The following is a 24,078-nucleotide window of genomic DNA, read 5'->3' on the forward strand; positions in this document are numbered from 1 at the left end:
GGTCTCTTGCAGAAGCTCAGCTCGCTTCTTCTGTTGACACCGGGTCTGCTCCTCTTGATTTATGAAGGTACCGAGGGAGACCCTTCACCCACGGACACAGACCAACAGCAGCCAGTTGATTGCCACCACACTGATATGTAAGACACCCCCACTGGCAGGACTAAGAGCAAAAGAATGAGCAGACAGGGTGGTTACTGTAATTTTTTCATGCTGCATTACCTGTTATGTGGCTGAAGCGCTCCTGACTCACAGACACTCACTGCAGCACTGGGGGGTAGTTAACAGGCACAGACACAGTTCATCTTCTGTATTACAGTGACTTTATAAGGTTGAATCAGATTGACCCAGCCTTAGTGGGAGACATGTGAGAGAACAGGCTGTTGCTTACTGCCCACTGACTTCCCAGGCTGTGACCGACCCCCTTCCCGGAGCCCACTGAAAGTAGGTGCCTCATACCACCCACAAAACCTCAGCACTTTGCAGTCGTGGTCCATGACCGACTCTTAAACTGTGTGGAAAAGGAGTAATAATGCTTTGGTGCAGATGGGTGCTAAACACCTTTGGTGCTCTGAGCCAAGGGTGGATGCAGGTCCCAGTCGGCTTCCTGGTAAATCTGTGCCTGCCTTTGCCCCACACTGGTTTCCCCATCACAGGTTTGACTCCTGCCCCCACCCTAAAAGGTCATTTTGGTTTGGGATGCTCAGCAGAGGTGACGATTAACTTAAACCAGGAGATGTGGAAGAGGCTTGGATATGTATATGGAGGCAGGGGGCCGGACCAGGAGCTCTGTGCACTCGAGAAGACCATGTAGAGGGAACAGTTTCTTTCTACAAACCTAGGAACAGCAAATGCAACAGGCCTCATGCAGTCTGGTAGGAACGCCCTTTATGCTCCCCAGGAAAATCTACCATGCAGTTTTCTTATTTCTTGCTGTCTCCTGAATCCCTCACTAAATGTCTTGCAATAACTCCTATTTATATTTATATTTATATTTATATTTATATTTATATTTATATTTATATTTATATTTATATTTATATTTAATCTATCCATCTATTTTTCTAAGCGAAACAGAAGGGGGCAGGTGGAGCCCCAGGAAAATCTGGCACAAAAGCATTTAAGATGCAAAGCACTCCTGGTTTATGTTAGCACACAGACGCTCTCCCCTTCCACGCTCCCTTATTCACTCTCCACACACTGCTGGCATCTACCAGCACATTTCTGGCTGGTAGCCCCACCTGCAAGCCTGACCCCACTAATAGCAGCGGTGAAACTTCCTCCAACTTGAAATGGGGTGTGACTTTCACCCCTAGATTCTAAAATTGGCCATTAATCAGATTTAATGTCTTAGGAGCAGCATAAGGAAACCCAGGTCGGAATATAATCAGAGAGAAGAGAGGCTGGCTGCTTGTCATTGCTGCAGTGGTGGTGAGTGAATATTTTGAGGAAGACCTGAACAAATTTAAGGTGTGAATTTCACTGAAAATCATGACACAGTCAGAAATCTCATCCTCCAGCTAAACAGATGCCTTTTGTTTTCCTCCCAGGTTCTTGCCACGGAATGTAAATAGCTTTGTTACGAGTCAAGACATTTTCTTTAATCCTCTCTACTAATACCTGGATTTCTTGTCCTGAGCCACCAAGATCCAGCTATACAAATGGCAAGTGAGGTTGTAGGATATTTTGGAGCAGGTATCTCCTGAAGGGATGGGGAAACACTAATCCCTTTGAGCAAAGCCTATATAATCATTTAAAATACCCTGTGAAATGCCAGCCACCCTTTTCCAGAGAAGACTAATTCAAACTGGATCACCAACAGCTGCTAGGATGATCAGGGCAGCAAACAGTCCATCTACCAAGAAAGGACTAACAGAGTCTGATCTTTCAGCCGTAAGAAATGCTGTGAAAGGTTATGACTGCTGTTTATATATCTCAGAGAGAGAGAGAAGGAGAGAGAGGGGAAGGAGAGAAACTATTTAAGCCACAGGACAAGACTGGCACGGGAACAAGTTGCTATTTTCAGGCTGCGAATTAATTTGTGCTAGAAGTGAAATATTTTCTGGGGATACTGGAGAAGTGAGGATCTGGACTCAGAACTATTGGGAGCACAATAAACTTAGGGAATCATAGGACATAGCTTGCTAAATTATAAATGAAGCTGTATGAGGCAACTACCTGTAATAACAGACTCCCAATCAGCCTGTTCAGCCCAGGCCTCTGCTCGGTGCCCTCGGTGCTGCTGGGAGCTCCCTCCAGATGAGGTGCCCACTCCTGGTCAGAGGGTTTCTTTCTTCACCCTCCACCACTCTGGCTGGTTGCTTTCCCAGACAAACAAAACAAACATTTTTGCCCACAATGTTTTTCTGTTGCTATCGGAAAGGAAGAAAAAAAGGAAAAACGTGTGGGTACATAGCTGTAGAAATGACTGCAAAGAGATAACACACTGAAAGGTTTATTTTCTAAAGCGGTTTTGTTAGCAGCAAAATGGGTAGAAAGTCAAGTTGTTATTGCTCTGAAGTGAAATTGTTACAAAATGGCTGCTCCGTGCTTTTATTTTTTTCGGTGCAGGAGCCTGATAAAGCAACGTGCACACGTCGGAGCCTCATAAAACAGCAGTGTTGTCTGACAGCCGACAGGACAACAATGACTTGCTTTGTATTGGGATGGGGTGGCTCCAGGCATTTCTTTTATGCCTGCCTGTTTTTTCTCCAAGATCTCAAAGGCAACTTTTTCCACCTGCGATTGCCCCTGGCTGCAGCGCCTGGGGGAGAAGTGTGGGATGGATTGCTCATAACCTCCCTATTTGCAGAAACCGGAGGCGTGGAGCGGTTGTGTCAACACAACTTGTCTGCTGCACCGCAACTGTGTATACGCACAATCATGCTTATTTACCCACTAATGACCAGGGGTTGAGGTGCCCACATTTACAAGAAGAAGTAATTCCCCTGGTAGCACATTTATGTTGCATAATTGCATTCACACTAAGAAATCATTTTATTGAGCTTTTTGTCATTATAGCAACGCAAGCCCATAGGAAAACTGGGCTCTGGAGAGTTCTTGTTCCAGCTAGGTATAGGTTCTGACACAGAGAAGCAGCGTGAGATTCTGATGTCACGTTCACTAGGATTTACCCAAAAGCCCCCGTTGTCCTGCACCACACACATCCCCAAACCAAGTGCTGGTCCATGCCCCGAAACACCTGGAATTTAAGTAGGGGGGGAAAAAAAAACCCAAAAGGACAAGATAGGAAGGAAAAGAATTTTATCCGTATGGTGTACATGGGAGACAGATTCAGTTGTTAAACACAGACATCAGTGGGTACCTAAGACATCTGCACAACACTGACAGATATAGCCAGCAGCAGGAAACCAAATACCTACAGCATCTCACGTAGCTCTAGAGACCTATCTTCAGGCAACGCAAGCAAGCTCTGAGAGTAAAATAAGTTGTCTAAGGTGATGCAGGAAGACAGTGACAAACTAGGAATTGCCTGCTTCTCCTGAATTCAGATTTGCAAGATCTCAGTGCCTGTCTTTTCCAAAGCCACTCCCCGACAAGCCCTCACCAGTAGGTATTATTGTTTACTGAATATCAAAGAAAAATCAGAGTGAAATTGGTTATCACTGTACTCGGTCAGCCTGGGCTGTGAAGCTGGGCCCAAAGGCTTACAAGAACACACCGTGGGACAGCAACAGAAGAGAGATGAGGTGTCTGTGCTGCAGGGTAATGCTAACATACCCTTCAGAAACACAGAGGCAGCCTTTTGGCTCAATCAGTGACTCAAACCAAACAAAGGTGTTTCTTTGGAAATGAGAACTTTGCTGAAAATCTTGTGAATAAATTACATCCAGGCAATAGGCTGTGCTGCAGAATTGATATAAAAAGCAGCCTTTCCTCAAGATTTTATTTCAGAGCTATTTAAAATTTAAATCTAAATAACAAATTTGAGTAATTTTTCATTGTTACATTTTATGCAATAGCATAAAATCTTTGAATAGGATTTTTCATTACAAAATTAGCTGATTTGTTCTCCAAGTGCTTTCAGATCAATTAAAACACAATAAGAGCAAAAGCAAGAAATGTTTCCGTTATAGACGGCATTAATTGTCATGAGCTCTGGGTTAAGCGGAGATGACAGAAGTCGAAACCTAGAAGAGTTAGAGCTTGTGAAGGCCATTGCTGAGGGCCCACAATCTATAAAAACCATGCTCCCAACTCCCTCAAATAATTTCTCACCAGCTGCTGTTTGTCACACCGACTGTGGGCAGCACACATGCCTTTCTTGGCTTTCTGTTGGGATCCACCTTCGAACACTACATCCTCAACACAATTTCAGAGGGAACCTGCTGGTGTCAGCAACACACCCAGGTATTGGTATCTAAGCATCCTTTTGCAACAGTTTCTCACTTTTGATGTAATTTAATTCCCTACTGGTGGTAGTAGGCAGGTTTTGGTCTAGACTGAATTTTGGTGTTAATACCAGTGCATTTCTTATAACCCAGCTGCAAAAAGCCCATCTAGGGAAGTCTGGTGAAGGCGGTGAAAGACATGGCCAACGTGCTGGGCAGCTGAGCCCTAGGTAGCAGTGATAGCTGGTGGGGAGGTGCAGCAGGGAAAAGGGTGTGCACCTTGACAGGAGGATGCTATACGGCCCCAGAGCTGCCTTGTGCTTGGTCCCTGTTGAGGCTGAACGTGCCTTGCACAGCGCTCGGGGAGCCAACTGAACGGCTGCAAGGCAACACTGGGGAGCAAGGATGACCCTCTTCATCTGTACCTGAATTTCATCTCCCCCTTTGACAGCCTGTGTTTCTCCTTCTGCCAAAGACCAGATTAAAAATGAAAGGAGAATAACTGCAACCCAACTTCCAGCTTCAAATGGTTCAACATCTATCCTGAGATGCTTGATCCAAAGCCTCTCTTTGGGTTTTCTGTGGCTCTGCTAATGCCACACCACTGTGGTAATGCTCTTTCAATCCTACAAGTACGAAACATAAAGTGTGGTGTTGACCGACTCTGACTTTTTTAGTAGAATACGCCAATGCAGTCATCCTCTGGCTACAAATATCCACAGGAAGAATAGATGTGTCCTTTAATAACAGGGAGAGTGCTTAAAAAGGAACATTTTATTGCAGTCTTGCCGTCATCACAGTAAATTGCAGCATTTTCATTTTCCTGTATTTATTGCATTGAAGTGTTTCTATCACTGTGAAGCAAATATTTGCTTTCAAAGGTCACTCATTGTATCTCTCTTCCTCTGGGGACATATGTAGGTCTCTCTTAGACTTCAGTGTAACTCCACGAGGATATATAATGTTCTCGCTATGAGATTCTTTATTGCATCTGTGCACTACTAAAATAGCAGATGCAGAATTCAAAGTATAATAGGCAATGCGTTTCCATTAGCCAGTCTCTTTTTGTATTTTTCTTTAACCCTCGGTCTGTTGTGCTTCTGCACAAACACTGGTGTAACGTAGAAGACTGGCTCGCAGGGAATTTCATGTAAGTCACCCAAGTCCCTGAAGTTATTTGTGTTGTCTAGAAGACACAGAGCACAGCTTGGTACATGACGTACACAGGGTTTTTTTAGCAACATTTGGACTTTTGGCTCCTTTTAAGAGAGCACCGTGTATGTTTGTGTGTGAACCCAGAGGATTTCCTTTCCCTTTTCTGAAATGGAAAAACCAAGTTCCCTGCGAAATTTTCAGCTTGCAAGTATAAACATAAATTGACTGAGTGTCTGCAAGTAGCTGTAACTTCTGTAACAACTTTTTTTTTTTTTAATCAAAGTTTTAGACCTGAAGAGCTTAACGTATTACATCACATTTTTGGTTTTCTGATCTGTCATCTCTGCAGTGACCGTAGGCAAAATAAAATGTAGTTTACATTGAAAGTTGAGAGTACATTTTGAAGAGTCTATTTCCAGATGTATTAGAGGTTCTTAAGGCAATTACAGGATTTTGATACTTTGTTCAAATCAGCTTGAATGAGAACAGAATGCAAAATATCAGCTATTATCAAAAATATAAATTCCACAATTTATTACCGAAGTCCTCGAGAGTATCTTTGGCCTGTTCCCGTTCTACTAAAACAAGAGCAGGTTTCAGTGGGCCCAAGACAGACTAACACCTTACGCTTTTGAAAGTCTGTCCAGTAGTCAGTGAGCAAATTTGTTATGGTTTACCTTTTCTTGGCCATTCCTGTAATCATTCAGTTTTAATGTTTTAATACATCAATAGGACTATATATAGGTGTTTCTAAGAAACACCATAGAGGGATAACTGTTCATTTGTACTGTAGAGGAATATTTCCCTAAATATATCTGCTCTCTACAGGATTTTATTGATAACGAGGTTTGTTGTTGGAAATTCATGACACTGGAATGGAATTTCAGTCTAAATGGGGCTTTTCAAGGAAAATCCTATCTCTAATCTGTCCTATTCCACATTTTAAGCTGCAAAATCTGCAAAAAAATTAAACCCATTCCCAGCTATCTGCAAAATATATGTAGTTTATCATACTGTGTGCAAATCAGTAACCTTTATTGATTCTTGTGCACAGTTTTCTATTAAATAAAGTTGAATCAGCACTGCTGCGGGGCACTTTTATTTATGACTAAAACTTGATGTAAAATGACTTGTCTGAAAGAATGCTTTTTGCTATTTCTCAACCCATTCTAAGTGCTTTACAAATACCAAACAATCTCAATAAACCTGTCAGGTTTGATCACTTGCTACAAAACATCTCTCTAGTTACAACCTCTGACATTTTTTTTAGTTGGATGCAAAATAGGATGCGTCTCTCACTAAGATGCCAACTGATGGTTCTAACTAACTGAGAAGGATAACTCTAAAGAAAAATCACCACAGTTTCTCCACTTTGTTTCATTTTTGCACCACCCAATACCACCAACTGCCTCATGATCAAAAATGAATAAGTACCAGATCAAAAGTCAGGCTGGAATCTACTTGAGAACTGAATTTTCTGTGTAGTTTTTGTTATCTGCAGTGACTGACAAACAGACTGTTATTATTCGTTATTGTCAGTAGAAGTGCTCATCTCTCCTTCACTCGCTTACAGTTCCATAATCATTCTGCTCACATTGGATATGCTTAGAGACTGAACCAAATCCCCTGTTAGCATCACATCCTCTCACTGATGCATCACCTCCCACTTCACAGCTAGTAAGATGCTACCAGATAGACATAACACAGAACCAGCTTCCTGCCCCTCACAGCTAGATGTATATACTGATTAGATGAGTCCCAAAGCCATGTTTAAATTATCCTGATTTTTGCTAAAGCTCAGTGCTGCTATTCTGCCAGCACAAGTGTAGCAACAGATCCCAGCAGAAGAGAATATTTTAACTAGATATTCTAAAACTAGGTTCATGGGCTTAATCCTGATATTCTGTCACAGAGGCTGTGTCAGAGATATTTAAATGCTGAGTTTTGCCTCAATCTGGGAAAAAAACACATTTTTTGAAGCAGTGGGCAGTGCTAGTGCCAGCCTGGGACAGGTGGGACGGTAGTTCAGAGAACAGTTCTTTACCAAAATAACTTCTTTTAATCCCAGCTGAGCATGCTCCATTTGCTGATCAGAAGCACTGTCTTCCTGGAGCTGCCTGATGTGCCACAAAGGGCAACACGGGTTCAGCAGCATGGTGAGAAGGTTGGGGTGTCCTTGAGAGTATCCCCACGCTTTCACATGCCCTTCGGGAGGAGACCAAGTCCTGGTTCATCTTTTCCTCCTAAACCTCAGAGTGGGCCATTTTTTGTAAAGCTTATTTACTGCTGTTTGTGAGCATCCTTGAAGTGTTTGATATCAGTCTGAATATTAGTCATGAAATTAAGCTCAGAGTTTGCATCAGCTGAGGCTGCAGATGAGTTGCGTAAGCTTGATCCTTCATGCTGCTGTGACCATGCAGCTGGCAGAACTGGGTGGGTTTCTCCTCCAGCATACATTTGGACTCCTAAACATGTGTGTGACCCATCACAAAATGTCAGTCTCCCTCTGACAAGGATGTGGTGATGCGCTCAGTGATGAAAGTAGGATGCCATACCAGTAGCTGCAGGGCTGACTCTTTGAGATAGATTTCTTCCTGCCGTAGCTTCAAAGAGGAAAAGCAGCCATGAGTGAGGGCACAGCTAACGTGAAAGCATGAAGGTCACATATTCCCTCTTAGATAAGAAAAAACAGCAAATCTGATGCTGAAGCTGCAGAGGAAATGCAAGAGGCTGACTGCTTTCGTTATACATTTTTAAGCAAACAGGGTGTGATCCAGGAAATATCCCTGCCACCCAGCTGTACCTGTTCAGCCCATAGTCCTGATGTCCTGATGGAGAGCACTGTCAAAGTGAGGAACGGATTCATCTCCGGTAGATAACAACTTCCATTTAAACAGTTACTATTGTTAAAATGATAGAGCCAAGCTCTGCCCTGACTTATTTTGTTTCATAAAGGCCGCACGTATCACAAAGACAGGACAGAAAACAGGCCCTGGGATTTTGTCTTCTTGGAGCAGCTTTGCTGAAAGGGGCTGCTTTTGTCCTCTTTCTGTAATTGAGCGTGATGGCATGTGTGTTATGGCTGTTTATTTGCAGTCCCCCACAACTTCCCCACCTCCTCTGCACCTGGGATTAGGTTTTCCTGCAATGAACAAATCTAACATTCAGTGAGCAATAATTTGCAATGTGCCATGCTTGAATCAAGCAAAGAAATAAGCCAGTGTTGTCATTATAAAGACCTGACAGATGGTAGGAGGACCCGCCTTTCTTAATCAAGTCATGCTCAGTAATCAGAGCTAGCACGAATTTATAACAAAAAAGAAACCCTACCCAAGTGAGGATTAATGGGCTACATCCTGGTCTCTGGTTAGGATGAGCTCAGTGGTGTCGTTCTGTACTGAGAGGGATAACCAGAATCAGAATCTCACCCACTTTGGGGAGAAGTTGAAAATACCAGTTAGGTCCTGCTGTCACTTCCCCTGAAATGAAGGATCTCCCAGGTAAACAACTCCTCCCAGTCTAGCTGTAAATATTATTTTAGAGTCTGAACTACAGCATGGTGGACGAGTCATTAGCTGATAAAAATCTGCAAAGTTTCATTGTCTTTAATTTCATTGCAGATGTATTAGCTGACCGTCCAGCCCTCCAAGCGATGCAGCTGAAATATAGGACGTGAGTGGGATAGGCTTAACCTTGACCTCCTTCATGTTAAGGCCTTTAATTCTAGAGAAGAATGAATGGGTCTCAAGACTGTTTCTGGTAGCAATTAACACCTCCTGAGTCTCCAGCTTCGATATGAATAGCATTTGAAAGGTTAAGAAAAAGGGAAGGATTTTCCTCCAAGAACATGACAAGGATACATCCTTGTTCTTCGAGAGTGATTAATAATACAGGAATAAAGCACCACCTTGAACAATCCCGTGTGCTCTCTACTCTATAGTAATTGCTATCCAGAACAAAAGAGTTTGGGTGAGGGTACTCTTGTAATAAAAGCACTTTTGTGGGACTGACATTTAAGCACAATTCAGTGAGTCAGGGAGCCTAACCACACTTGTTTCTTTCCCTTGTCGCTGTCTTCCAGGCTCACAAGCAGCTAAGCGCAAATCCTTGGTCTGCAGCTTCCACAAACACACCCACAGCTAAAATGGCGGAAGACGCTGATATGCGCAATGAGTTGGAAGAAATGCAGCGGCGTGCCGACCAGCTTGCTGATGAAGTGAGACCGATAGCTCAACTCGAAACGTGGGGTTGGGGTGGGCATGAGAGACACATCCAGAAGCACGAGCTGATCCGGCAAAGGATTTCTAGGGCTGATTCTGTTTTCTGTCAGCTTTACGCTGAAAGCAGAATTGGAAAAGAAATGAGCCGGGATAAAATTTAATGTCATGTTTAGTCTAGATTAAGGCATTTATTGATCGTGAGTTTGGTTTAGGTATTAGAGTCTGCATCAATTTGACTGGCCTCAGAGCAAAAAAGCAGCAATTTAATATTTTCTGAGGATTCCTTCAATTTGCCAAACCTATTAAATGTTAAAAGCCACCAATTAGGTCTCTGAAAAGTCTTAGCTGAAAACCACAGACTTTATTTTTAAAGTGGAACACCAGCTGTTCCAAGCACCACCGTCACAACACATGAGCAAGGGGAGCACAAGCCTTAGAGACTGCAGCTGCCTTGAGTTGTGGTGGGAACTGCTGCATTCGCAAGCCATAACAGAGAGCTGGGGATGAAGAGATCACCAGTACCCTGCTCATGGTCTGATTTTGAGGGAAGGCAAAGAGCGTGGGAAAAAAACATACTGTCAGCATGAGCCTCCACATTAGTGCTGGAAACTGTATCTTGCCAAATCTAAGTGTCTTTTTCTCTGTTTTTCTCAGTCCCTTGAGAGCACCCGTCGAATGCTGCAGCTTGTTGAAGAGGTAAGGACTTGCATTTTATTTGCGCTTCCATTGTGAGCAAAGGTGATGGAGAGTCTGACCCTGGAAGTTTGGGGTTTTTTTAACTCACGTTCTTAGGGCATGGCCATGGCTTTATACGCCGCTCCATCCCCCTTTATCCTTACCCCTTGTGAGGGTCATTCAAGATGCTGTGCCCTAGTTGCCAAGTGTCACGCTGCAGACCAGCTGCTGAGGCACTGTTTTGCCATACCTGAGTATCCATTGAGACAGGCTTCTCGAGACAAACCAAGGAAACAGGCTCTGAAGGTGACCTGGAATCAGGGACAAGCGGCTGAGTTTGCTGCAGAGCTCCTGGAGCCTCGTGCCAGCATAGCTCTGATGTCCCTGCCATTACACTGCAAGTGGGGAAGGCGTTGTCTCTAAATACCTCCCTCTCCATAAATGCTTGCGGTCATTTATAGAGCATCAGTCACTACAGCATTTAAATGCCACTTCTTTATGTATCTCTGAAACATTGATTAGGATTTCAAGGCTCATGAGATGTCCTAGATTGACAGCTTTGGGAAGGGAAGTCCTTTGATTTTCTGCGGTGCTAAGGAAGAGGACCCAGGCTCAGTCCTCACGGCTATACTCACCTGGAGGGGTCACAGCCAGAAGGGAGAAAACAATTCAGTCAGACTTCATTTCACCCTCTTCATAACAAAGGGGTTTAAAAGTTGGAAATTCCCAAACTCAGTTTGGTTTAGTGTTCAGCCATCAGGTGGTGGCAAACTTTGCTCCCGCCTGACAGGACATATTATTTTCAGACACCATGCAAGCCTTGGCTCTGGAGCTGGTGACATTTTTAATCAGGGTCATCAGCACTGACAGTGCCAGTACTCCTGACAACCAGAAGAGTCTCCAGCAGAGATAACGGGAAGAAAATTTCATCAGGTCCCATGTTCAGGAACAAGCACAAGCCCAGCCGTAGGCTTCATGGCCTTGAAATCAATCATGACTGTGGAGATCAATGGAGTCCGGTGGAGACAAAATTAAATTTCCGTGTACAGATAGACAGACAGATGGGTCATTGAGCATAGTCAGCATTTCTTCTCCTCCACAAACACTTCAGGTCCGGGCCCCTTGCAGCCAAAACATGCTCTTGTCTCACAAGCAATCTGTCTCTTTTTGCTGCTCAATTCCCTGGACATGCCATTTCTAACCATCACTTTATGTCAACTCTATGCTGGATGCAGACCCTGCTGAAATTAGTTCAATGACATGGAAGAGAGTCTCACATGGGTACCTCCACAAACGCAAGGCAGGAGAGCCTGCTGTCCCAAAGTGCCTGTGATCTAAATAGACAAGGCAGATGATGAGTGGGAAGAAAGAGAGGCGCGGGAAAGGGAAGCGATTTGCTCGGGGCCAAGCCATCAGTAAATATCAGCCCTGTCTCTCCTGAGCCGTATTTGTGTGACCTATGCACTGCTTGAGTCTTCCTAACATATTGAACCAGCATATTGTGAATGCCACTGTATTAAATCACAGCAAATGGCAAAGTGGGAGGAGAACTAGGACTGCTGAATTTACCAATGAATTTATGTAGGACTCTAGCGCTTCTTGGAAGAGCTCAGCATCTCTCCGGACCTGGCTTTTATTCAGATGCTACAATATCTTCCTGTCCAAATAGAGAAGTTTCTAAAACTAGCACTTAGTAGTCAAGGGAATTCTTCCAAAATGAGCTGAATATTATTTTCACTAATGTGACTACAAAAGACCTTTAAAATTCTTCTGTGGTCTAAACAGTTGGTTGATTACTCCGACCCCATTTCCTAGGTACTTTTAAAAGAATGCAGCATTTCGGGAGTGAGAGATTTTATACTGAAAAGACAAACGATGAGTGTCTTTGAAATTGAACTTGCACTGCTCTGATTTAATAGACCCAAAAAATCCAATTAGACTCCCTTGCTTAGCAGAACCTGTCTAGTGGGAAGAGATAGAAAATATTCTTTCCCAGTGAAAGAATGCTTTCTACTCTGTTTTCTTGATACAGCAAATCTGTTATTCCTTACTCAGGAAAAGGATGCCTCCATGTTTAAGCATTATTACTATATACATATGTATGGAATCCTGTCATGGTTGGCTCTGCTCCGTTAGATAGTAGGAAAATACAGAAAAACAGACTGACTTGGCTCCACTCTAGAAACAGAAGAGTGCTGTCCACCCAGGGAAGCCCTATAGCAGTACAAAGCAACTGTAATGCTGAAATGTAGGTCATAGCCTGGGGGACAAAACCTATGTCCCCAAAGAACGGTGCCCTCCTTGCCCAAGAAGACTAGGCTGAGTTTGGAGACTAAGCCCTGGTGCTGTTCCCAGTCAACCACAGCAAGGAAAACCAAATCTGTTACTGCTTCTTATTTTTATAACCCAGCTTTGCAAGAAGCTGATTGTGTCAGTCCTAGCACAACAGGCAAAGCAAGAAGATGTGGTGAGTGGCTGTTGCAAAATAGCCACTGCTTTGCCCCAGGGCAGCTACGTACTGGGATGGCAGATTACAAAAATCAGTTTGCTCTGTGGTGCCCAGCATACCCCTGCAACACAGTTAGGTCTACACTGAGCAACACTCATTTAAGCTACTCAGCTACCCAGTGCTATAAATACCTGTATTATATGATGATGCTGGACAATATTTGGGCCAAAACATAAAATGAACTGAGGCAGAAGAAGGGAGACTAAATACACAGTTTGTAGCTGACCTTCTTATCTTCTTGTTCAAGCTTTTTACCTCTGAGCCAAATTTATGAAATGCAGAATAACGTGTGCAAGGTAAGGAGTAAGGCAAGGAAAAGTAGTGAGTCTAATACCATATTCCAGTGGAACCACCATGGCCTTTAAAGAAAATTAATCATTGTAGGATGAAAAAAAGATGGTTTCTAGTTATGATGCAGCAAGGGAAAGAATATCAATAGGATCAGTACTGCAGAAAGCCCAGCAAGAAAGCACTTAGCAACACGTACAGACAAAAGGGCTGTTTTGTACATTTAAATCCAGACAGGACTGTCTTCTCCTCTCATATGCTGGGAGGTTAGAGTCAAATTTACTGACATATCAAAGCTGAAATAGTAAAGCTATAAATGTTTGATAACCCCACGATGCTGCTCTACGCAGGACGCTGATCATGCAATAGGCCATTTTACTAAATAACTTCATTTGTGATTGGCAAGTGAGTTTCCCCTGACATTAGTATCGTAGTCAAATGTTCCTTAGTTTGAAGAATAAAAGAAAAAAATATTCTATTGCTTTAGGGTTTGGTCCAAAGCTTGTCAAATCTAACTTGAAAAATCCCTTTGACATCATTAGCTATTGGAACAGTTCTATTCAGAAAAGTGTTTTAATATGTTTAATTCTACAGAAATACATATCTGGCACAGGGGAATGTGCTTCATAATTCTGGTCTCAGTTTTTCCTACGCAGGATTAGACCCCTTTGTCCATGTAAACCACATTTTTGTCTTTAGGGTGTTGACACTTCTCTTCAGTATCTCTGGGAAGTGCTAGCAATGTCAGCCTGTCCTGATACATAACTGTCTGTATTAATTTATTCAAAACAAACTCTATGATCCATATCGATTGAAGCCAGATTCTTCATCAAAGTGGAAGTTTATGTGTTCTTCACATAACTGAGAGTGCGTATCTGTTTTTCAGGGTATCTCCTGAAGTGCAAAGAAAGCGATTTCTAAAATTTGGATTCTCTATCTGATACATCATTCCCTTATACTGTTATGAAAATCACCCTTCAAGCTAAACCAAAGTTGGAGCAGCTGCTGTTTGTAGCAGGCATGGATGGGACACAACACATTGTGTTCCTGGAGGGACTGGTGGGCCCTTTCAAAACCCATCCCAGTTCTCTTCCTAGTTTTAGTCCCACCTTGGGAAATCAAGTGACATGACAGCAATAACAAGAAATGATACAGCAATCCATTTCCCCTCAAAAGTGCTGGGCAAATTTCACTGAACTTTTTGTTGCGGCCTTGTCCTGAGTGAGACCCTCTTAAAAAAAAGTTTTAAAAAGCTGTTACAGAAGATTGAGGATAATGTATATTAAATCCTCCAAAAGGGTTCCCCCAGTTATGCGGTTAAACCGGCTTCACTGAAGCACTGAAAGACTTAGATACCTAAGAGCTGAATTAAGCCCAGAGTTTTAAAATCATATATTCTGGCTTTCTGATCAGTAGCTTAGCCAGCAGCCCAGTGGAGAACCTGGGCGTGTGCTTCATAGAAAGCGTGTTGAATCCAAATAAGTACTCATTGCTGGTTTGCTTTTATCTCAACACCAGAGTTTAGCACTAACGAAAGGTTGAAGGACAGTGACTTTCATAAACTTTATGGAGTCTATATTCATTGTGCTGTTTCACCTAATGTGATCGATTTTTAAGTCAAAAGTGATGGCCTCCTGCTCTAAGGGGTCATCTTGCGTGCAAAATTGAGCAGATCTTTTCAGAAAAACAGTTGGCAACCCACAGCAGTCTCCATGGAAATCAAAGTCTGGGGGGACACGCCAGTCGACCTGCTCATTCCTAGAGTCACGGCTGAGTGGAAAAGATTATATATTTTACTGTCTGTGGTATACCTGCTTTATTGATAAACTGAGGAATTCCAGTGCTGTCAGTTTAATGCCTCAACAAAAGCAATTCATGCTGTGCTATTTTCTTCTAAAGGGCAAGAGTGTGAGATGTTTGCTATACTGTGGCAAAATCCAGCAGTCCAAATTCTCCTCTCAAGTGCAACAAGAAGACAAGTAGAGTCAGAAGTAACTCTGGAGAGAGAAGGCTGTAAAAGATTTAAGAGCTGGATTAAAGGGGCATGTGCTCCATGAACTCTGTAGGGTCCTACAAAAGATGCATTTCTCTTCTCTCTGGCCTGAACTACCCTAAGCATCCCATCTTTTGAGAATCCTCATTTTGCTAGAAACTAAACAGAGGATTGCCTGTGCAAGACTTTAGGGTCTTAAGAAATTCCTCCATTGCACAGGAAGAAAGAAAGGCTTTAACCCTGGGGAAAGTGTACTGTTAGCACATGTTTTCATAATAAGATGGACCTCGCTAGTTCTACCCATTCATGGCTCCCCACGTAGGATCTCACTGATGTTGGTGAGCACTGGATGTGGGTGGGAACCCTTCCTGAGCCCTCAGGACCAGACAAATCAAAGCATTGGTCACTGGGCCCCTGCCGTGACTGTGGCTTTTCTGGGAGCCCGTTATTAAGGTTTTATGATCGGTTGCTGTAAAACATATCTTCTGGGCTGGCACTTGGCAAACACAGCTTTCATCACCTCCTGTTATACACTCTCTAAGCAACCAGTTCAAGTGTGTCTGCTGTCACCTGCTAAGACCAAGAGGAGTTTCTGTGATACTTCTAGTGCAGAAAATGCCAACATTGTCTGTGTTTGGGCCCCAAACTTTTTTGGCACATTTCTTCTTCTATATTCCTTTAAATTAAGAGGTTTTGTAGTTTCCAGAGGTGCTGCAGTCTGTTGTCACTGAGAGTCAGTTACTGAGTGTTTCTCTCCTGCTCAGACATCTGGATGATGAGCAGTTTTAGAATAGTTCAGTCTTACAGACATGTTTGGTTTTGAGTCATCTAAAGGGTCAGTCACAATGGAAATACTGAACTTTTAGGAAAGTCTAGATATGTTTTAAATGCACAAATGTGGGGTTTCTTTGAAATTTGGCTTTACACAGATAATTTTTTGTGAAAAAGGAGAATCTTAATGCTTAATAGAAACTTGGAACAGGAGGAGATTGTCACTTGATGTCTGAATCACCTCTCATCTTTGTCGGTGACCATCTTTTTATTAGCTTCAATATGCTTTGGATTAGACCTCAGATGCAGACAAGTATATTCAATGCACACCCCTTAATATTTTCACATCAGTATTAATGCTGTGCCAGGCTGCTCTTAACAGATACAGTATGCCTGATAAAATTAATGGCACTTATGGCCAGGTAAGTGAAAGAAAATTGCACCTCTTTCACTCTGTGCAAGGATTTAATATGATCTAATTGCTGAGTTTGTCTCTCAGCATAGGTCTTACTCAGGTCACTGTACATCTTAGCTGCATAAAGGCAGTTTGCTCAGATGTTAAAAACAGCAGGAAAATAAGGTCAGAGGGTTAAGGAGCAGTAAACATTTCTCAGCCTGGCTATGTTTGACTCACTGAAAGCCACCAACTATCACACCACCGACTGTAGGTTTCTGAGCCAAATATTTAGAAAGATCCCATGTGAGACTGCACCATAGTTACTCAAACACAGGATGACTCAGGACCCAAGCAGCCTTCTTGTGCTTGCATGAGGTATGTTTTTAAAAATACATATAAATCTTTTGGGGTAAGATATTCCTGGGTACCAAGAGCATAGAATGAGCACAATAAAAAGCTATTGCGCATCCAGTGCTTAGCAGATCTGACACCTGCTTCACAGAAGATGTAAGATAATTAAAAATGGTTTCCTTACTCTAAAAAGTCAAAACTAAGATGACCATTGGACCCTAAGGTTCTAAAGGCTGCAAAAATAAAAGCCAGCTGGGATTTAAGTAAATGCGGTATGAGCTTGAAGGGAAAGACCAGCAGTGGGTACCTGGTAGATAGCTGACCCAAGGCCAGTAGGGCGCAGCAGACCATGGGAAGAGGCAGGAGGCTTTTTCTCTCCACCTGGCAACACATGCAGGGATTTTTAAAGAGGGAGCGAACCAGGCTGCGCACATCTGATGTTTTTCCCAGTTTCTGCAGTGACATAGACATTCAAGACGAGCATGGGAGTGGAGAGAGAGGCAGACGAGAGCACAACAAGAGGTATCTTGCGTCCCTCTTGAGCTGAGCAGGATCCTCTTGAAGCAAAGCAGAGAAGCACCAGCTGCACCAGCCAGACAGCCCCTGAGTGTGGCAGAGTCAGGCTGGTAGCCCAGCCAACATGGGCAGCGTGCTGCTGGCCTGCCTGGGAGCACCCTGCAAACACGGACCAGGCAGCTGGCAGCCAGAGAGACATCACTGCTCCCAGAAAAAGAGATGAGCCATGGCAGGGAGCAGGGCAGTTGGGAGGAAGGATAATATGAAGTCCTTAATTTGCCTCAAGGAGGGGGAGGATGGCCTGAAAAGCATAAGGGATGGTCAGGACTCTGGGTTTCTGTTCCTCAGATTTCTGTGCAACTGTGGGCATCTGCCCTGCCCTCTGCAAAATTGACACCACCAACTTTATTGGCTTCACAGGGGTATGGTTGGCTTTATGTTCACGGAAGCACCTAAATTACTGCTGCACATGTCCAGGTAACTCCACTGGCAAGCTGTCAGGCTGCAGAGGACTTACTTCATCTGTTATTGAAATGCAACAGTCAGGAGATTGTTCAAGCCATTAATTATTCACAGATGTTATCACTGCTCCGAGCAGAATGGAGCTAGTTTCCCCTTCGTAATTAAAAAGGAGCTAATCTGATCTGTGATATAGCTTAGTATCACAGCACCCAGAAACCCGAGACACCTGATCACATCCCAGAGTGATGATAATGCATGAGAAAATTGTACTTGTGAAAGGTGCCTTGCTGCTGCTTTAGGCAGGTGGGAGCTCCGAATTGCTCGGCTTTGCTCAAACCCTGTATCCAGCAAAGGTGATAAGACTCCCACTAACCTGCGGGAGCAGGGGCACATTCAGCATGTAGATGTTTTAAAAACCCTACCTTCAAGCTCAGTCCAAAGTCTGTTGGTGATAAAGGTGTCTGTTGGCTGAATTAAAACTTGGCTCAACCCCATATCTATTAGATCTCCGAGCCAAAAAGTATAGCTTAATCCTATTAAATATTAGCCTGCTTTAAAATGATTTCCTAAGTATGTAAGCTTTCTGACTTCTGTGTTGCAAGGGCTGTGTACTAACCACCGTGCCTCCTTCCCAAACATGTTTGTGTCATATCTATTTTCCTTGGGAATTTCTCCTGTGAGATGAACATACACCTGCAATGTCAACACCCCCTTCTTCCCTTCTGCTTCAGAGAACTCGCAAGATGAACCCTCTCTTTTTAGAAATTACTGTTGTGTAAAGTGATTATTTTAATCTCAAGGTCCAGGACTTTGTGCTTTCTGAAGTAGTTCAGTATCCCAGTGAATCCTGAAGGACTGATGGTACAATTGAGAGCACTCAGTTCCTTATACAGTGCCCAGGCACATAAGGTCTTAGGACTGTGCCACCAGCCCCTATGACCTTGTCATTCCTTTCACTGTTTTTCTTTTGTCTTCCTATGTCCCATACCTAGGGCTGAATGTTCCCTCACTGATTTCTCTCTCTCTCTCTCTCTCTCTCTTTCTTCTCCCCCTCTCCATCCTTACCTTGCTACCACTATTGGGATGTAGAGTAAAGATGCTGGTATCAGGACTTTGGTTATGTTGGATGAGCAAGGAGGTAAGTTCAGATTGCTTCAGTAAGGAAGTATAACCATTCTCAAAGTACTGTACTAACTGTGTGCAATCCTGAAAATGAGGACCATAAAATACGTGTGGTTGTGCATGAGAAATCCCAAACCTCTTTGTCTTTAGCTTTGTTGTCTGACAGAGGAACGTACAATAACTGCATAAAAGTCTGTACTTCTTTTGATCTGTTTCCCATTAATGTCAAAGAGAGCTGCAGCCTGAACCATCCAAATCATAATTTTTTTTCAGCGAGCTTTGGGTCAAGATCCAGCTACACGATGAGAAGATTTGCCTCCCTAAGTGTAAAATCCAACATTATTTACGCAGGTGCTATGTAATTTTGTCACTTGTTTTAGCCACAAGTGAAAGGCATGCAATAAAATGCATATGAAAAGAAGGTAAAACAGGTCTAGTTTGTGAAATTTCAGTTGCTTTTTGTATAGAAATGTCAGTGAGGATAACAAGAATTTAACATTAAAAGCTACGAAATGATCAGCTCATTACAATTGACCATATAGGAGCTTTCAAGCTTAGATGAGTCCCTGTCTGTGCATGACAGTGACAAAGACAGAGCTAGATATATTCAATACATTCCAGGAAATTACATTTTTGTCCTCCATAATACTACAAAGAAGAAGGTAGCTTCCCCACCCCCTCCCCAACAAAACTAATAAATCTTAATTTACTGCAGACCCACAGCATCAGCAAAATCGTGTCTCCAAATGGAAGTTAAATCAACAGAGTACAAATTTCTGTTTCTCTATATCAAACCGGCCCCCCAAAAGCCCTTGTTATTATTTACCATGTGGCATGATACAAAACTGCATAGTGTTTTCTACAGAGGTAATGATGTATTACTCATCAAGCCCAGACAACAATTATAAGCAATGGTATGACATTGTTGGGAAACGGATTGCAGAACCCGACAGGCCTTTTTAATCTGTAATGTCCCTGCCTCTCTGGCACTAAAATGAATGAAACAGGACCTAAACAGAAAGTATTTTCTCCTATTTGCTTTTTGATGTATGTCTCATTGCTTCCACCCCAACCTCCCCCTTTAGGGAAAAGAATTTAACCTAACTAAATTTTGTCGCATCAATTTCTCTTGACAAGAAAAATGTTATAGAGAATATTTTGTTGTCTTCAAAATTTTTTTTCTGAATAAGAGCAATAAAAGAACTATCACTGAATACAGAAAACCAGAAATTACTTATATTGAAACAGATATGGCACCTGTCTAAATAATGTGTTTTGTTTTAGGAGTTATACGATTAAAATAAATCACAAATATTGTCAAAGAAAGTCCATAAATACCCAGGTGTGTCTTGCAATGTAATTCACAGGCAGATCAGCAAAAACTTCAGTGGTTCCTATAACTTCCCTTGTGTTTAGTGTTGGGAAAGTATGTTTCCGTTCTTTAACTGTTATTTCTCTACAGATTACTAGGTGTTTTCATTTTGGTTTTAATCCTGAATTTTGTTTTTTACTTTGGCATTCTACTATTGCTAAACCCCTGTGCACAAAAGTTGTCCGACCAACTCTAGTCATGCTAAGAAGGATGGTCTGTGTGAGCTGAGGGGCTGAGACTGGACCTGAGACTTCTTTGGAGTCCAGGGAACTCAGTATTAAACTCTTATTGACAGTGAAACCTGAAACGTATATTGTATGGCCAGAGATGCGGGTAGTCGATACTTGCAGGAAAGAATTAAACAATTTAAAAGCCTCTTTAAACTGGTTATGGTCATGCCTTAAGTGGTTCAGTAAATTTAGCGTGTGAGTATACAGTATGGGTTTCTCAAGGAAAACAGCCTAACAATACTACAAACCCTGGGAATATTGTAACCACTGTATTATGCTAAATGTTTAATTAAGTTTTGTGCATTTTAGCCATATGTAGGGCTAATAATTCCTGATTATTTTTATTTTAGCGATAAAAGACATTATATTATTGGGCAAAATATGCTAATGATTACTTTGAACCCTTTGTAATTAGCACAATGTGTGCAACTCAGGGATGTCTCAGCAGATTATCAGATTCAGGAAATAATTTGCTAACACTGCCATGTGATCTCCTTTCAGCTGACTGCACAAGTCACTTAAGATTATTAGGTGTTAAATATACAAAAAACATGACATTGATCTTTCCAGTGGGCGGCAAGCAGAATATCTAATCTCTGCAGTTGCTTGAAGCTCTATTTCTAGGTTTCCTTACAAAATTGCTTGCTTTGAAGTTAAACAGACCTTACAAGAAAAACGTCTTTGAGCCGATCTCAATCTAAGTAACGCAGAGCAGAACTCATTTTCTGATATCAATAAGCAGAAGTCTTTGGGATCATAAAAGGAAATAAGTCAACATAATTTTACAATACTAGGTATTTATACAATAAAGCCAGTCTGGCTAGCTCCTGTTGCCTAAATGTTTAGCACATCTGGCTGTGCAGGGGACCACAGAGTCTGTTATGACCCTACAGAGATATAGAGTTTCACAAGAGCTTTCATTATTCCTGTCTCACAGAGAATGGGACAGCCATAAAAACTAGATACCTCCTCCAGTGCCCTCTGAAGTCACTGGGAATCTGAGTGGGCTTTTGCAGTAGTCCCTCTGCAATACCAAGAGTTGTTATTTTTTTGAGTCAGGTATTGTCACCCAAACCAGTTCAACACAGTTCTTCCCCTGGGGAGCCCACAGGAAGGAGCTAAGAGGTTAGATTCTCCTTGTTGAGAGTTTTTCCATCAGTGAGAAAGTCATTCCCAGACCCTGTGTGCATCCATAATGCTTACAGTTTTTTAAACCTGGCCTTGAGTCAAGCTTCCTTAATTAATTATTTAAATATAAATATATACATAATGCTTTAAACTAGAATATTTACATTTTAGATTAAAAATGTCATGCTGCAAAGGATTATTGAGCAGTGGCAATTGCTCTGCTTCATTGAATATGTCTTTGAAACATGCTAACTTAGAAAAATGTTAATATTTGGATGCATGTTTGTTCAAAGCAGCCTGTAGAAATTAAACTGATAGTACAAAGTGGGGATATGAAGATAAACCTGAATTTCTGACACAGGAGGGGTCCCAGAGTGGTATCTCTCTTCATCTAAAGTAAACTCCCATCACCTGGGAGTATCAGCAGGCAGAGAGACTTGGACCTTGAAGGACATTTTTTTGTGTGATGATGTCCTCACGCAGTTTATTACAAAAGAATTTCATTTTTGTATTCAAAAGGGGGTGGAGGGGAGAAACTTTTCCAATAACAGTAGCAGCACAGCCATTTTTCATCCAAGACAAGATAAAGAAAATAGCCACAACATTGATAAGCCACAAAGAAAATGTCAATGCAATTGAATTTTTCTCCCTGCACTACAGCAACAGCAAATGCACAACCAGCAATGCCAGTGAACACGGGGAGCAGCTTAATCTACCCAGCAGATCTGTACTCCAGATCAAGTTGAAGTATGGAGATAAAACTGAGCAACCCCACAAGCAAAAGTGTTGGCACTGTGTGATGGTACCCATGCTAACTACCTCTACTGTTTTTGAAGGAGTTGCGAGTTTTAGCTTTGTATGAGTTATGGCTGACCTGTTTCTATGGCACTGGAGAAACAACTGTAGTAAATACAAAGATAATTACCGTTCCTTTCCATCAGAGAGAAAAGTTATGGCCACTCGCACAGGCCCCTTCCCCAGTTTATCTCCTATTCAACAGCTACCATGAAAATTGATAGGCAGTGAGATGCCAAAAGCAGAGTGGCTAGAGGTGCTCCAACAACACCTATGAGCCGATCTGATCACAGTAAGAAACGGCTTGCTAATTAGCAACAAAACCAGTGACCATCAACTATTCCAGATGCTACAGGGAAAGTGGTATTAATTATGTTGAAAGTGTAGTGCAGAGCAAAAGACAAATGAACCCCCCACAAAAGCAGGTTGTGCCTCGTCTACTGTTATTTTTAGCACAGCTACACATGGGCTCACGAGTACTCCCTGCCAGCTTTCTTCCATTCGTACCTGTGCTCAGCAATGCCTTTCAGAGCAGAGCTAGGTCAAGACTAAGGATTTCTGAAAAGGCTGTCCTAGAAATGTCCTGTGCTCTGATATGATTCTCCTTTATGGAAAATGGGATCACTGAATATCACTGGAAATAGTTAATCTGCTGACTTGCTTTCAGATGCAGCCCTCTTGTATGCAATTATGATTACAATGTGTTCTTAGATGTCCTTTTTTTTTTTTTCCCCTCTAATTTAAATTGTCCTTTGTGGAAATTGCTTCATTGCACAATACTCCAGGCAAAGGAGCAAGTTCCCTTCTCCACAGGCATTTAACTGACATTCAAGCACAGGCCCCAGATCCTGGACACTAGTCAAGGAACAGTTGTTATAAATCACAGAGGGGTGTGCAAAGGTGGAGCAACACCACACTTGCCTTGTCCTGGTCCTGCATCCAACACTGTGTTAAGATGCTTTTGCAGCTCTGTTTGCTCAAGAGACCACAGGAGCAGCAGCAGGATGCCCATGCTACACCTTCCCTCTCCCAGCCACTTCCTCAGATCAGCCACAGAGCGGGGATTTGCCAGGCTGTTACAGAAGATCCTGGCAAAGACCCACTGGCAAAGGGCCACAATGCTATGGTAAAACTAACAGGACTAACTCATGGTCCCTCAGGTGCCTGTGGTTTTAATACAGAAGTAATTCATAAGTATAACAATACAGGTCAAAACATATCGCTGTTTATCTCCTAAGATATGCTGTTAGTTTGCTGTAAGATCTGGAAGATATATGGCCCCTGTGTTTGAATCAAAGTGACATTCTCAGACGTAAAAGGGTATTGATATGCCAAAAGGGCTAATAATTAGCAGAGCTTCCTGGAAAAAAAATGAAGAAAATCTCAGTGAAACATATCTCTGATGTGTATTCTGCTTCCGAACAATGTCAATCCTCTTATATATCATAGATGATATATAAACATATATATAGATGCAGTATGTCCCAAGAATACTGCAACAAACCATCAAAAGATGTTTAAACTCTGACCTTGAAGTGCTTCTCTAAATGGGAGATAAAGGACATGATCTTCTGTAAGTGTGAATTTGCGTAGGTTCATGGCAGTGTATGCCAGCAGACTGTCTTCCCTAAAACCTTTAATACAATACACATAGTTAAAATAGGAAAGGTCTATGAAAACAGACATTAAATTAACCTTTTGATAGCCATCTGATTTCTTACTGGCAGTGATTCATTCTGGGCCAG

The 24,078-nt window shown here is 42.4% G+C and overlaps 1 protein-coding gene across 1 annotated transcript in view; it reads left to right on the top strand.

The window, feature by feature from the left end:
• Nucleotides 1–24,078, top strand: part of SNAP25 (synaptosome associated protein 25) — a 65,644-nt gene that overhangs the window by 26,139 nt on the left and 15,427 nt on the right. Inside the window, exons 2-4 of the mRNA XM_074817222.1 lie at nt 9,586–9,720; nt 10,379–10,420; nt 18,776–18,824. Coding sequence (XP_074673323.1) covers nt 9,649–9,720; nt 10,379–10,420; nt 18,776–18,824 — 163 coding nt within the window. The 5' untranslated portion in view covers nt 9,586–9,648. The remainder of the gene's footprint in view (nt 1–9,585; nt 9,721–10,378; nt 10,421–18,775; nt 18,825–24,078) is intronic.

The sequence above is a fragment of the Strix aluco genome, chromosome 3 (assembly GCF_031877795.1).
Source record: "Strix aluco isolate bStrAlu1 chromosome 3, bStrAlu1.hap1, whole genome shotgun sequence".
NCBI classification, from domain to species: domain Eukaryota; kingdom Metazoa; phylum Chordata; class Aves; order Strigiformes; family Strigidae; genus Strix; species Strix aluco.